The 12500-nt window shown below is 39.3% G+C and overlaps 1 protein-coding gene across 1 annotated transcript in view; it reads left to right on the top strand.

Annotated features, from left to right (window-relative positions):
• The window catches only part of dus2 (dihydrouridine synthase 2), a 28573-nt gene that overhangs the window by 14495 nt on the left and 1578 nt on the right, over window positions 1-12500 (top strand). Inside the window, exons 10-14 of the mRNA XM_039808859.1 lie at window positions 1692-1778; window positions 4035-4203; window positions 8469-8590; window positions 8682-8822; window positions 10523-10610. Coding sequence (XP_039664793.1) covers window positions 1692-1778; window positions 4035-4203; window positions 8469-8590; window positions 8682-8822; window positions 10523-10610 — 607 coding nt within the window. The remainder of the gene's footprint in view (window positions 1-1691; window positions 1779-4034; window positions 4204-8468; window positions 8591-8681; window positions 8823-10522; window positions 10611-12500) is intronic.

Raw genomic sequence — 12500 nt, 5'->3', positions numbered from 1 at the left:
ATTAAAAGCAATAAAAAACAAATGGAAGCAGCAATTATCAGGTTACAACCACAGTCTGATCTGCTGGCCACTGAGCAGGTTGGAGGTTAAGGGCCTTGCTCAAGGGCACCTCAGTGGTGGCAATGAGGGAGAAACAAGCGCTGCTCTTTCACTTTCCCCCACCCAGATTTCAATCATGTCGGTCTGGGGATTGAACCAGCGACCTCCCGGTCTAACCTTTAGGCCACCACTGCCACTTGATTTGTATCCATCTTAAACAATCAACAGGATAAGATAAGTTTCTTTATTATTAATCCCACACTGGGGAAACTCCTGTGCTACAGCAGCTCAAAAGACAAAAACGCACACACATCAGAATAACGCAAATACAAATTAAGTAGACATAGGAGAAAAAAATATACATAAAGCATAAGAAAAAGGAAAAAAATATAATTAGTTATAATAATAATAGTAGTAGTAGTAATAATAATAATAATAATAATAATAATAATAATAATAGTAGTAGTAGTAGTAGTAGTAGTAGTAGTAGTAGTAGTAGTAGTAAGGCAGTTTTATTTGTATAGCACATTTCAGCAACAAGGCAATTCAAAGTGCTTTACATGAAACATAAAAAAAACAGAAAACAATTAAAAACAATTTCAAATCATTAAAATACAAGAATAAAATGTACAGTGCAGTATAAGAATTTTAAAGAGCAGTTAAAAATAGGTTATTTAAAGAAAGGCAACATCAAAAAGATATGTCTTCAGCCTGGATTTAAAAGAAGTGAGAGTTGCAGCGGACCTGCAGTTTTCTGGGAGTTTGTTCCAGATATGTGGAGCATAAAAACTGAACGCTGTAGTAATAAAACAAACACATATACACAATAAACATCCTTATATAAACAGACAGTATATCAACAGTGATCTACAGATGAATAGAAATGACATATTGCACAGTTGGAGGTAACCGAGAGTGATAAATAAATATGCATAGTGCAGAATATTGTCCAGTGATGGCTCCTGTTGCAGAAACCGCTAGCATGTTGTAAGAAAAGAAACGGAAAAACAAATATCGGATAAAAAACGCAGACATTGACAAATCGGTCCGATTTCACCGAAGAAACGAAAAGGATAAATTGGAGAATTCCTGATTTGTTTTGTCAAAGGTCAGACCCTGCTTGCTCCTGATTGGTCCTAGCGCTGCTGGGCGATATATCGATATAAAAAATATATCGATATATTTTTAAATGAGATATGGAATTAGACCATATCTCATATATATATCGATACAGTTCAAATGTGATCCTTGCTCCAAGCAAGCTGCTGACTCCTTTTGGATTGGCCTCTTTTATTTTATAGGCTTTTTATTTAAGATATTTTTTTTATGTAAATGTGCACCTTAAAAAAAAAAAGGTACTCCTGTTATACAGTATTTAGGTTTACATTTTATTGTTATTTGAACAGCTGAGCATTTAATCATGAACCAGGTGAAGAAACCGGTTTATTATTTATTTGATTTTGCAACTGTTTCTATGAAACTACTTGTCACATGTCATATTTGACTTTGGCTTTGAGTGAACATTTGCTCTCACTTTGCGGAAAAAAATATCGGGATATACATCGTATATCGATATTCGGCCAAAATATATCGGGATATGACTTTCGGTCCATATCGCCCAGCCCTACTCTGACGGGTGTGTGTTGTTTCAGGTTGAAGGAGGAGCGTCCACGCCACCCGCTCCACTGCGACTACATTCAGGCCGTCGCTCGGGCCGTCTCCATCCCCGTCATCGCCAAGTAAGCCTCCACACCGCCACTTCCTGTCTGTTCTAACGGGAACTTCAAGGGTGTAAATCCCAGGGTCTAATCCCCATCTAAGGGTTGTCTTCCTCCCCTAGAAATATCATTAAAACAAAGCTGTGTATTGTAAATGACATAATGATGTACCGTATTTTCCGGACTATAAGTCGCTCCGGAGTATAAGTCGCATCAGTCAAAAAATGCATCGTGAAGAAGGAAAAAAAACATATACAGTAGAGGCCAAAAGTTTGGACACACCTTCTCATTCAATGTGTTTCTTTATTTTCATGACTATTTACATTGTAGATTCTCACTGAAGGCATCAAAACTATGAATGAACACATCTGGAATTATGTACTTAACAAAAAAGTGTGAAATAACTGAAAACATGTCTTATATTTTAGATTCTTCAAAGTAGCCACCCTTTGCTTTTTTTGATAACTCTGCAAACCCTTGGTGTTCTCTCAATGAGCTTCATGAGGTAGTCACCTGAAATGGTTTTACCTTCACAGGTGTGCTTTGTCAGGGTTAATTAGTGGAAGTTTTTCCCTTATTAATAAAAAAGCAAAGGGTGGCTACTTTGAAGAATCTAAAATATAAGACATGTTTTCAGTTATTTCACACTTTTTTGTTAAGTCCGGCTGTCAGCATCCTTTACCCTAGCCCAACTGGGCGAGCTCATGAATAGTAATGAGCTCAGGCATCATGATGTCAGACTGACCAGCTGTTGTGATTGGTCTGATTTCTCTGCTTATTTCTGTTCAGTGGCTAGAGCTGACAGAGGAGGTAGCAGTTCATTTTCACATTCACCACATAACACACACACACATATGGACCTCACAGATTTTAAAAAATGCAAGGAAAAAATGGTTTTGTGTGGCAGGGCATTTTAACCCCCCAATGTGGCCCAAGTAGACTTTACTGTATATTTCAAAATATTGTTTTCCATCAGATCGTTTATATCAGGGGTGTCAAACTCATTTTCCCAGAGGCCCACACTGTAAAATGAGAATCCCATCGAGGGCCAGACACGTAGAGATTATTGTTGTGTTTAAGAGAAAAAGTCAAATATTTTGACTGTATTATTCCATGTCTCATATGCTGTAGTCTTCTCACTTACATTTTGGGCCTCATAAAGCCCCAAAAAAGTTTGGCAAAAAAAGTTCCTCAGCCAGCGACAAATACGTTGAATAAAGCGCCAAAAAAGTTGGAAAAAGGCCGAAAAAAAAGCATCAAAATTGTCTGAAAAAGTGACAAAAACATCGTAAAAAGTGGCAAAAACTTCAGAAAAAGTGGCAAAACACTGAGCAAAGCGTCCAAATTGTTAAAACAAAGTGCCTAAAGCATTGAAAAAAAGCGCATAAACCGCCAAAAAGGTGTTAAAAATGTATAAAATAAAAGCACCAAAAACTAGGTGGGCCTACATTTATTGTGAGCCTAAATTGAAATGCGGACCGGATCAAAACCTGCGAGGGGCCAGATTTGGCCCTCTGGTCTTGAGTTTGACACATGGTGTGTGTGTGTGTGTGTGTGTGTGTGTATATATATATATATATATATATTATATATATATATATATATATATATATTATATATATATATATATATACAGGAAGTCTTAGGAGCTGTTTGTTAAGTAAGTAAGTAAGCTTTATTTATATAGCACCTATCACAGATAAAATCACAAAGTGCTTCACAAGCAACGAATATAACAATTTGAAAAACATCATTCAAAACATAAAAAAATGACAGCTCAGTCAACTGAAAGCTTGTCTGAATAGTCGTGTCTTCAGCTGTTTTTTAAAAGAAACCATAGAATCGGCCCCACGCAGCGACAGGGACAGGGCGTTCCACAATTTGGGAGCAGCTGCCTGAAAATAGCAGGTCTCCTCGAGTTTTAAGGCGGGTTTTAGGAACCATTAGGAGATTTTGACCTGAGGAACGAAGAGTGCGGAAAGAAGAGTTAAGGGGTCAACATGTCTCCGATATATTGAGGCGTCTGTCCATGTAGGGCTCTAAAAGTTAAAACAAAATTTTTTAAATCAATTCTGTATTTTACAGGAAGCCAGTGGAGAGTAAATAAAATAGGAGTACTGTGTGCCCTTCTGTTTGTTCCTGTTAAAAGCCTGGCTGCTGCATTTTGCACCAATTGGAAAATTGGTTAAAACAAGTAAAAAGGGAATTACAATAATCTTACAATTACAATAAAGTTTGTTAATGAGTCCTTTAACGCGTCCGGCGTCTCTCCTTCAGCGGCGGCTCTCTGGATCTGGTGAAGACCAACGGCGACATCGAGGAGTTCAGGAGGGCGACGGGCGCCTCGTCGGTCATGCTGGCTCGCGCCGCCATGTGGAACGCATCGGTGTTCAGCGACCAGGGCCCCTTTCCTCTGGAGAGGGTCATGGAGGACTACCTCAAATATGTGAGTTTTTCTGCGTCGGCATTAGGGTTAGGGTATCGTTTGTTTTGTTTTTTTGATTCCGGTGCTAAATCGATACTTTTAAAACGGTGCCTGAACCGGTACTTTTCAATAAAGTTAAAAAAAAAAAAGAAGAAGAAAAAAAATAAGGGTAGTAAACAACAGTCAGTGACTTGTTTATTGCTAAGGCCATGGTCAAAATTAAAGATTTAATAATAATGTAATAACTATAACAATAACAATAACTTATTTCACCAGTATATTGCTGTTGAACCCCAGATGGGAAAAGGGTATTTTACAATTACTGTGAATGCACCACGAGGCTACCTGTTTTTAAATGACGCGCCCGTCTGTGTTGTTTAATTCCGACAACGGCAGCTGCGAGTGAACGCACCGTCTGTGTTGTTTAATTCCAACAACGGCAGCTGCAAGTGAACGCACCGTCTGTGTTGTTTAATTCCGACGACGGCAGCTGCAAGTGAACGCACCGTCTGTGTTGTTTAATTCCGACCATATAAACATAGTACTACTAGTACTACTAGTACTACTAGTACTACTACTGTATATCTATGAATTGGCTGCTGCTGCGCTGCAGAGCAGACTGTTACATCCTGTTGAAGTCCTCCACAGTGAAATCCAGTCACACTTTACACTGTTTAACGTTAGCTGTCAGCATTTTACCGGTGTTTAATCCAGCTGCTAGCTAAAGGTAGGCTAACGTTACATGCTGTCAGGTGTAGTGTAAAGTCAAGCACCGAAATGAGGCACCGAAACTTTCGTTCTTATTCGGTCTCGTTACTACCGTTTACGTCGGCACCGGTTCCCTATTGGCACCGAGTTTCGGCACCCAACCCTAGTCAGCATAGACCCAAACTCAATAGAAATGGTCCGCCAGTGGCCACTTTGGTACTTTTGCTACTTCGTGATGTGATGTGATTTCACTACATATCGCTAAAAAATCAGTACAGCTCAACCTAAAAGGTTATGTAAGTCAATAAACGATGATAAATAATAGAGCACAATATCGTAGACAGTGAAACATAATTATTCTAAATGGCTGATGGCAGCTGTGCTTTTTTTTCTAGGAAACTTCAGTCCTGTCTGGGCACTATAACTAGTCTTTTACTATCACTTGGTGCACAAGACAAAATGTAACCTGCCTTATCAATGGGCACATGGTGGTGCAATTTCTCTATTTCTGTCCTTTACTCGTTCAGTGGTCTAATTTCCCATTACAATACACACAGTTGTGTAAGATTCTCCTTTTTGTTTAACAGACAAAATGCACTGACCATCATTGGAAAGAAGAGCCCGACCGATATATATTGGTGGGCCGATATTATCGGCCATTATTAGGCATTTTTTAAACTATCGGTATCTGCATTTATAATGGCCGATAAACGAATATTTAAAAAATGTAATTAAAACCGATGAAACCCCCTTCAACCAAGTTCTGAGTGTTGGCGTTGCGTAGTTTGTCCACCAGAGGGCGCTCTACAGCGTCCCTGTTGGCAGCACTCGTGTTTAACCCTTTAAGTTTCATATCTTAAGTTTGTATTTTTATACATTTTTATTTATTAGAACTTTAATCTATTTTGATGTTCTGTTGTGACAATAAAACAAACAAGTTTATTTCTAAACTGCGTTATATTATTTTAGTGAAGACTCCTAAATAACTACAAATAACTAATGTTAGGGAAATCCAGTTTATGTTTTGTTACGCGTTTCTGGCTTTATTTTTTAAAAATAAATAACTGCCGATATATATCGGAACATCAGATTTTTAAATCACCAAATATTTGTATTGATATCAGCCTTAAAAATCCTTTATCTCGGGCTCTAATAATAAATAAGTATTGAAATTGTGTCATTTAAAAAAAATGAATCGGACATGTGTTTTCATCACAATTTACTAAATAAACACACAATAAGTATAGATCCAAATATATTTCTAAATGTAGAGACGTGAACAAAATATGTATTAACACTCCAGACGCAGGATGACCTTCTAATTCCATTCAGGAAAAGCACATTTGGCCAACTATCATTCTCTGTTACGGCATTACAAAACTGGAATTCGTTGCCCACTACAATCAAAGATATACATACGTATTCCACCTTCACAAAATACCTTAAAACATGGCAGTCTGATACTTATTACTGTACATATTAATCTGTCAGATGTGATGTGTATTTGATGTGACGTAGTCATTGTTGCTGTCGCTCCATCTATGTGCTTTCAGTGTGTCCTCTTGAGACTTCTTTTCTCCTTTGTCTCCTTCATATTGTATTAACTGCATGGACTGATTTAATGCCATTGCCATTATCTGTGCTTGTCTGTTTGTGTGCCACTTTTTTGTATGTTTTGCTCTTTTTGCTTAGGCCTGCTGTTATTATAGATGTAATGTAACTCATTTTAATATGTTAACCATTGTCTTTTAGGATGCCTATTGTCAGCTGGCATCTGGAAATTAGCCGTTGATGCTAAAGTTGCTCCTTTTACTGTATAGTTCACTAAATGGTAGGGCTGCTCCATTAGGGAAAAAAATATAATCACGATTATTTCATTCAATATTGAAATCACGATAATTTAACACAATTATTCGTTGACTTCTGGAAAGATGTTGCAATTATTGAACTTAAAAAACAGTGGAAAAAAACCCCACCTACAACTGTGAACTTTGCCTTAATACTTTTCCTATAGGGCTGCACAATTAATCAAATTTTAATCACAATCACGATTTTGGCTTCCCACGATCAAATTTGCGTGATCGAGCGATATTTAAAATGCGTCATTCCGTTCATAGAACGCTCCTTATCAAAGTTTTTGCAAAGCCAATCTATCTGATCACATGTCTTCATGAGCCAATCAGAGCTGTTCCCTGCCTGCACCGCGCAGCTTAGTTTCTAGATGTAGACAGTCACAGAGGACAGAGTAACGGGAGGAAAACTCCACAACAGGTAGCAGTCGGTCATCATAAGCCGGTCACGATGTTTACCAGTTTACCAGTTTACCAGTAAACTCAACGTTTTGTCCCGGCTGTGTTGTTTTTCAGACAACAGCAGTGACCAGTGCTAGTTTGTGTCTTTTAGCTCATAGCTTTAGCAGCAGACTGTTGGACGTCCCACTGTTGGAATCCTACAGTGAAATACAGATACACTACACTGTTTAGCAGTCAGCATTTTAGCCGTGTTTAATTCAGTTACTACTGTGGCTAACAGTAGGCTAACGTTACCTGCTGTGTAACGTGTTATTAGTGTTTACTGTGGCTAACGGTAGGCTAACGTTACCTGCTGTGTAACGTGTTATTAGTGTTTACTGTGGCTAACGGTAGGCTAACGTTACCTGCTGTGTAACATGTTATTAGTGTTTACTGTGGCTAACGGTAGGCTAACGTTACCTGCTGTGTAACGTGTTATTAGTGTTTACTGTGGCTAACGGTAGGCTAACGTTACCTGCTGTGTAACGTGTTATTAGTGTTTACTGTGGCTAACAGTAGGCTAACGTTACCTGCTGTGTAACGTGTTATTAGTGTTTACTGTGGCTAACGGTAGGCTAACGTTACCTGCTGTGTAACATGTTATTAGTGTTTACTAGCGTGACATGCAGCGGTGTTTATGTTGCCTCTAACGTGGGTTTCGGAGCATCAGAGCGTAACGCAGACATGTAAGTGGCAGTGTAATGAGCCACAGAAATCCGCGTTGCTATTTCGTCCGGTAGATACCTTACGGCAAACGTGCATGTATGGAAAGTGGTCGGACAACAGCTGAAATGGCTCCTTCACAGTATCCTTCAATAAAGGAGGAATGTAGCACAATATGGATGTATTAGCAGGAATGTAGCACAATATGGATGTAAAAGCTGTTATAATTAGCCTATTTGACAATAAAATTTGTTTTGGTTAAAATCAACAAATAACCGTGATAATTAATCGTGATCTCAATATTGATCAAAAATAATCGTGATAATCATTTTGGCCATAATCGTGCAGCCCTATTTTCCTATTTAAACTTTATTTTTTCATTCAGAACACGAGAGAAAATAAGAGTTTACTTGCAAAACGTAATGAGCTAAATAATAGTTTTTCCCGATTATTCTGTTTTTGTGATCATTGGGAGCCCGAAATCATAATCACGATTACATTTCGATTAATTGCACAGCCCTATTAAAGGGGACTGTCCACAACATTATAAAATAATAAACTAAACGTTTTTTGAACAAATCGCTACTTGTTAACTCTGACACCGGTTGTCTTGTGCTCCCCAAGGCGATCCGGTACACCAACCACGCCTTCAACACAAAGTACTGCCTGTGTCAGATGCTCCGGGACAAGGTGGAGTCTCCTCTGGGGAAGCAGGTGCAGGCGGCCCAGACCAACGCGGAGCTCAGGTAGGGTACGGGCGGCTGGGGCGTCTGACGTCGCGCGTCGGGTGACGTGCGATTTGTAATGTGGCGCCATGTCGTGTTGTTGTTGTTGCAGCGAGGCGTACGGCCTGCAGGAGTTTTACCGGCTGACCCAGGAGCGGCTGCAGGCCCGGCGAGACGCCCTGCAGAGCGGCAGCCAGCCGGACCGACTCGTGATGGACGGAGACGTCGCCACCATGGCTGTCAAGTTCGAGCGGTCAGCTATCGTTCTCATCACGCAAAAAACATCTTCTTTATATATGTTTAACTCTCCTGTCTGTTGTTGTCCTCGGGTCAAATTTAGACCTGTTTTCAAAAAGTTCCTATCTCAGAAATTTGGGTTTCTTTCAATCAAATTGTCCAAAAAATAATAATAACGTGGATGGTTCCATATAACGCTCTTCACAAGTAAAATAAATTATTAGTACTTTGATTGAATTTTGAATTTTATTCAATTTTGTAGCATATAAACATTTTTTTTTTATAAAAGAAATGTTGAAATAGGTGACAAAATGTCCAATAAAACGCAGAAAAACATCAACAAACATCGAAAAAAGTGACCAAAAACTTGTGAAAAAGTGTCTTAATTCTTTTTTTTTTATTTTGACCCAAAAAAAACAAAAAATTGTACTGTCAACGGGGAGACAACACAAGGGTTAATGTGCGGTCTGTTAAACTACATGTGGGATTTTCAGTGTGATCTGTTTGTAGACTTAGCATCCAACATTTAGAATATTAATTCAATTCAGAACAACTTTATTTATCTCTATAAGGACGCGGCAGATCAGTTGGTACGCTAAAGTTTGCATGTAATATTTAGCATATTGTGGTGCACATACGAACATTTGTTAGCAGGTGGTAAAATGTACATAAAGCCGTTGGAAATGGCCTCATGTAATAAATGTAGCTATTTACATAGATGTCCAGTTTAGATAACCATCTACGTGTAAACTGTAATGTTATCGTGCTGCTGTATTCATCTGAAAGTACAGCCGAAGCTAATCGCCCCTCTAATCTGAAAGCTACGTCACCCAGTGATCATTTGAGCTTTATTCATTGTCTTTTACTAGTGCGTTCAGTTAAGCGCGTTTATTAACGGAAACCCATTTTAACTGCGTCAATTTTTTTTATCGTGAGATTAACGTTCTTTTTGGGCCTAGCAAAACTTTGTAGTTTTTCTCACATGCTGTTGCAACAACTAGCAACGTTAGAAAAACTACAACACCACACCGGATCTAGCTAGACCGGAAACACAACAACAGGCACGCTGCACACACTGGTTTGGGCTCGCGAGCCGGCCAAAGAGCAGCAGGCTAACGTTACGTTTTGAGTGGATGGCGAGCTCGAGACGCCGAAATGGACGCCAATAAGAGTCTGAATGGAAAGTTTACTTTTAAAAAGTTGCCAAATGGTTCCATTGACGAGACCAAAGTGATGTGTGTGTGTTTTGTCGTTGTGAACTGAGCTATCATCGCAGCACGTCCAGTCTGAAATACCACCTGATGACCGAGCGCACAGCTGATGGCCGAGCGCACAGCTGATGGCCGAGCGCACAGCTGATGGCCGAGCGCACAGCTGATGGCCGAGCGCACAGCTGATGGCCGAGCGCACAGCTGATGGCCGAGCGCACAGCTGATGGCCGAGCGCACAGCTGATGCCAATTCTCGTCAAAGCCAGGCGACAAAAGCACAAAGCAAGCCGATGTTGATAAGAGCAATAAAATGAGAAAAAAATAATGGGACAAAAAGAAATCAAGGGACATTTAGAATAGATAAAAAAATGTGCTACTAATTGCGAGTTAACTATGGCGTTAATGCGATTAATCGCGATTAAATATTTTAATCGTTTGACAGCACTATCTTTTACTAAACGGGATATTTTTTCATTTGATGGTGTGATTTGTGTTTGTGGTTTCAGGAGGGAGTATCCACCTCACATCACTCCCAAGATGTTCTTGCTGGAGTGGAGCCGCAAGGAGAAGCTGGAGCAGCCGCAGTACGAGATGGTGAGAAGGGCCGAGTTCCTCAAATCTCAACCTTTTAAACTTCTGGATGAAGGCTTTTAACCCACATTAACAAAAGCTTACACATCACACCCGTTTTAGCTTCACTTCACTGGTAGGGTTGCAAGATATTAACAAAATGTGATATTGCGATATCGGTATTAAGTTCGATATTTTTAAACATATGTAAAATTACAAAAGTTACGGGAGAACGCATCAAAATAGATTCATAACAAATACAACACAAGTTTTCTTACAACACAAGGTTTATTTCAACTGACATGTCATATTGGACTGGTAAAATTAAAATATAAAAATCAAATAAAAAAATTAAAAAAAAAAAAAAAAAAAAAAAAAAAAAAAAAAAAAAAAAAAAAAAAAAAAAAAAAAAAAAAAAAAAAAAAAAAAAAAAAAAAAAAAAAAAAAAAAAAAAATAAGGACCATGTCTACAGAACAGGACATGTTCTACTGGTTGGACAGTATAAAATATATAAATAAGGACCATGTCTACAGAACAGGACATGTTCTACTGGTTGGACAGTATAAAATATATAAATAAGGACCATGTCTACAGAACAGGACATGTTCTACTGGTTGGACAGTATAAAATATATAAATAAGGACCATGTCTACAGAACAGGACATGTTGTACTGGTTGGACACTAGACAATATATAAATAAGGACCATGTCCATGCCATGCCCGCTGGCTTTCAAAAAGAAAATCAGAATAAAAGAACAATGAACTTAGTTCATTTTTGGAACTGTGAACTTAGTTCAACATGTTGAAGTATGAACTATGAACCAAACTAGTTCATTTTAAAAATTTGTGAACTGAACTTTGAACTAGTTCATGTAGAAAGTGAACTTTCCCAACGCTGCCGCTGCCCCCCGTTTTGGTTTTGAAAACTCTGCGGTTTGCGTTGTAGTCTGGACGGGCACAAACCGCCATCGGCGTCCGCCAGTCTTATCGGTTAGGTCGCTCACAGACCTTTCGGTTACAGTCCCACCTCGTCGTCGCTCCTAGCTGATAAATCAGCTGTTGTTCTTTCTCCAAAGTATTTTCTGTATTTTCAACTTCTACATCTATGATTTTCAACTGCGCGCACATGCCGTGTGTGTGTGTGTGTGTGTGTGTGTGTGTGTGTGTGTGTGTGTGTGTGTGTGTGTGTGTGTGTGTGTGTGTGTGTGTGTGTGTGTGTGTGTGTGTGTGTGTGTGTGTGTGTGTGTGTGTGTGTGTGTGTGTGTGTGTGTGTGTGTGTGTGAACGGTCATGTGATATGTGCTGTCAGACGTGTTAATCAAGGGGGGTAAGCTTCGCTTCAGAACTCGAACCTCCTATGGCGCCATTTTGATGCTACCAAGCCATCACCTCCCGTTAGCATCCCATTGACTCCCATTCATTTTGGCGCCACTTTGACAGAGAATAACTTTACATCTGAAGAGTTTAAAGACTCTATTTGTCCGTTGTTTAGTTCCAAAGAAACACGACAATGTATAAAAGGCTCCATTACCTTGTACCTCACGTTATGGCTCCGTAGCAGACGCTTTTATAACAATAGGCTAACGATTGGGTCATAACCACGAGACTTACTGTCACACAGTAGAGGAATTACCGTATAGTACAGGAGAAGCTCACAGGCAGTTTGGACTTCCATTAGCTGTTTAGGTTTAATTACTAATGTTAACTAGCATGTTAGTGATCAGTAATTAGCCTGTGCCTATGTTATCTCCTTACATATACCTACGCTCTCCGTCTCTGTAAGATTGGGAATGATTGAGATTTCTCTCGGCACAGCTACCAGAAGACTTCACACTTTCAGACAGGTTGATCACGTCACATCTACATTGTCTCTCTCAGTTGGAGGCTGCTCAGTAAAGCAAGAGATCACCGGG

The sequence above is a fragment of the Perca fluviatilis genome, chromosome 8 (assembly GCF_010015445.1).
Source record: "Perca fluviatilis chromosome 8, GENO_Pfluv_1.0, whole genome shotgun sequence".
NCBI classification, from domain to species: Eukaryota; Metazoa; Chordata; class Actinopteri; order Perciformes; family Percidae; genus Perca; species Perca fluviatilis.
This window is presented reverse-complemented; position numbering and strand designations above follow the sequence as displayed.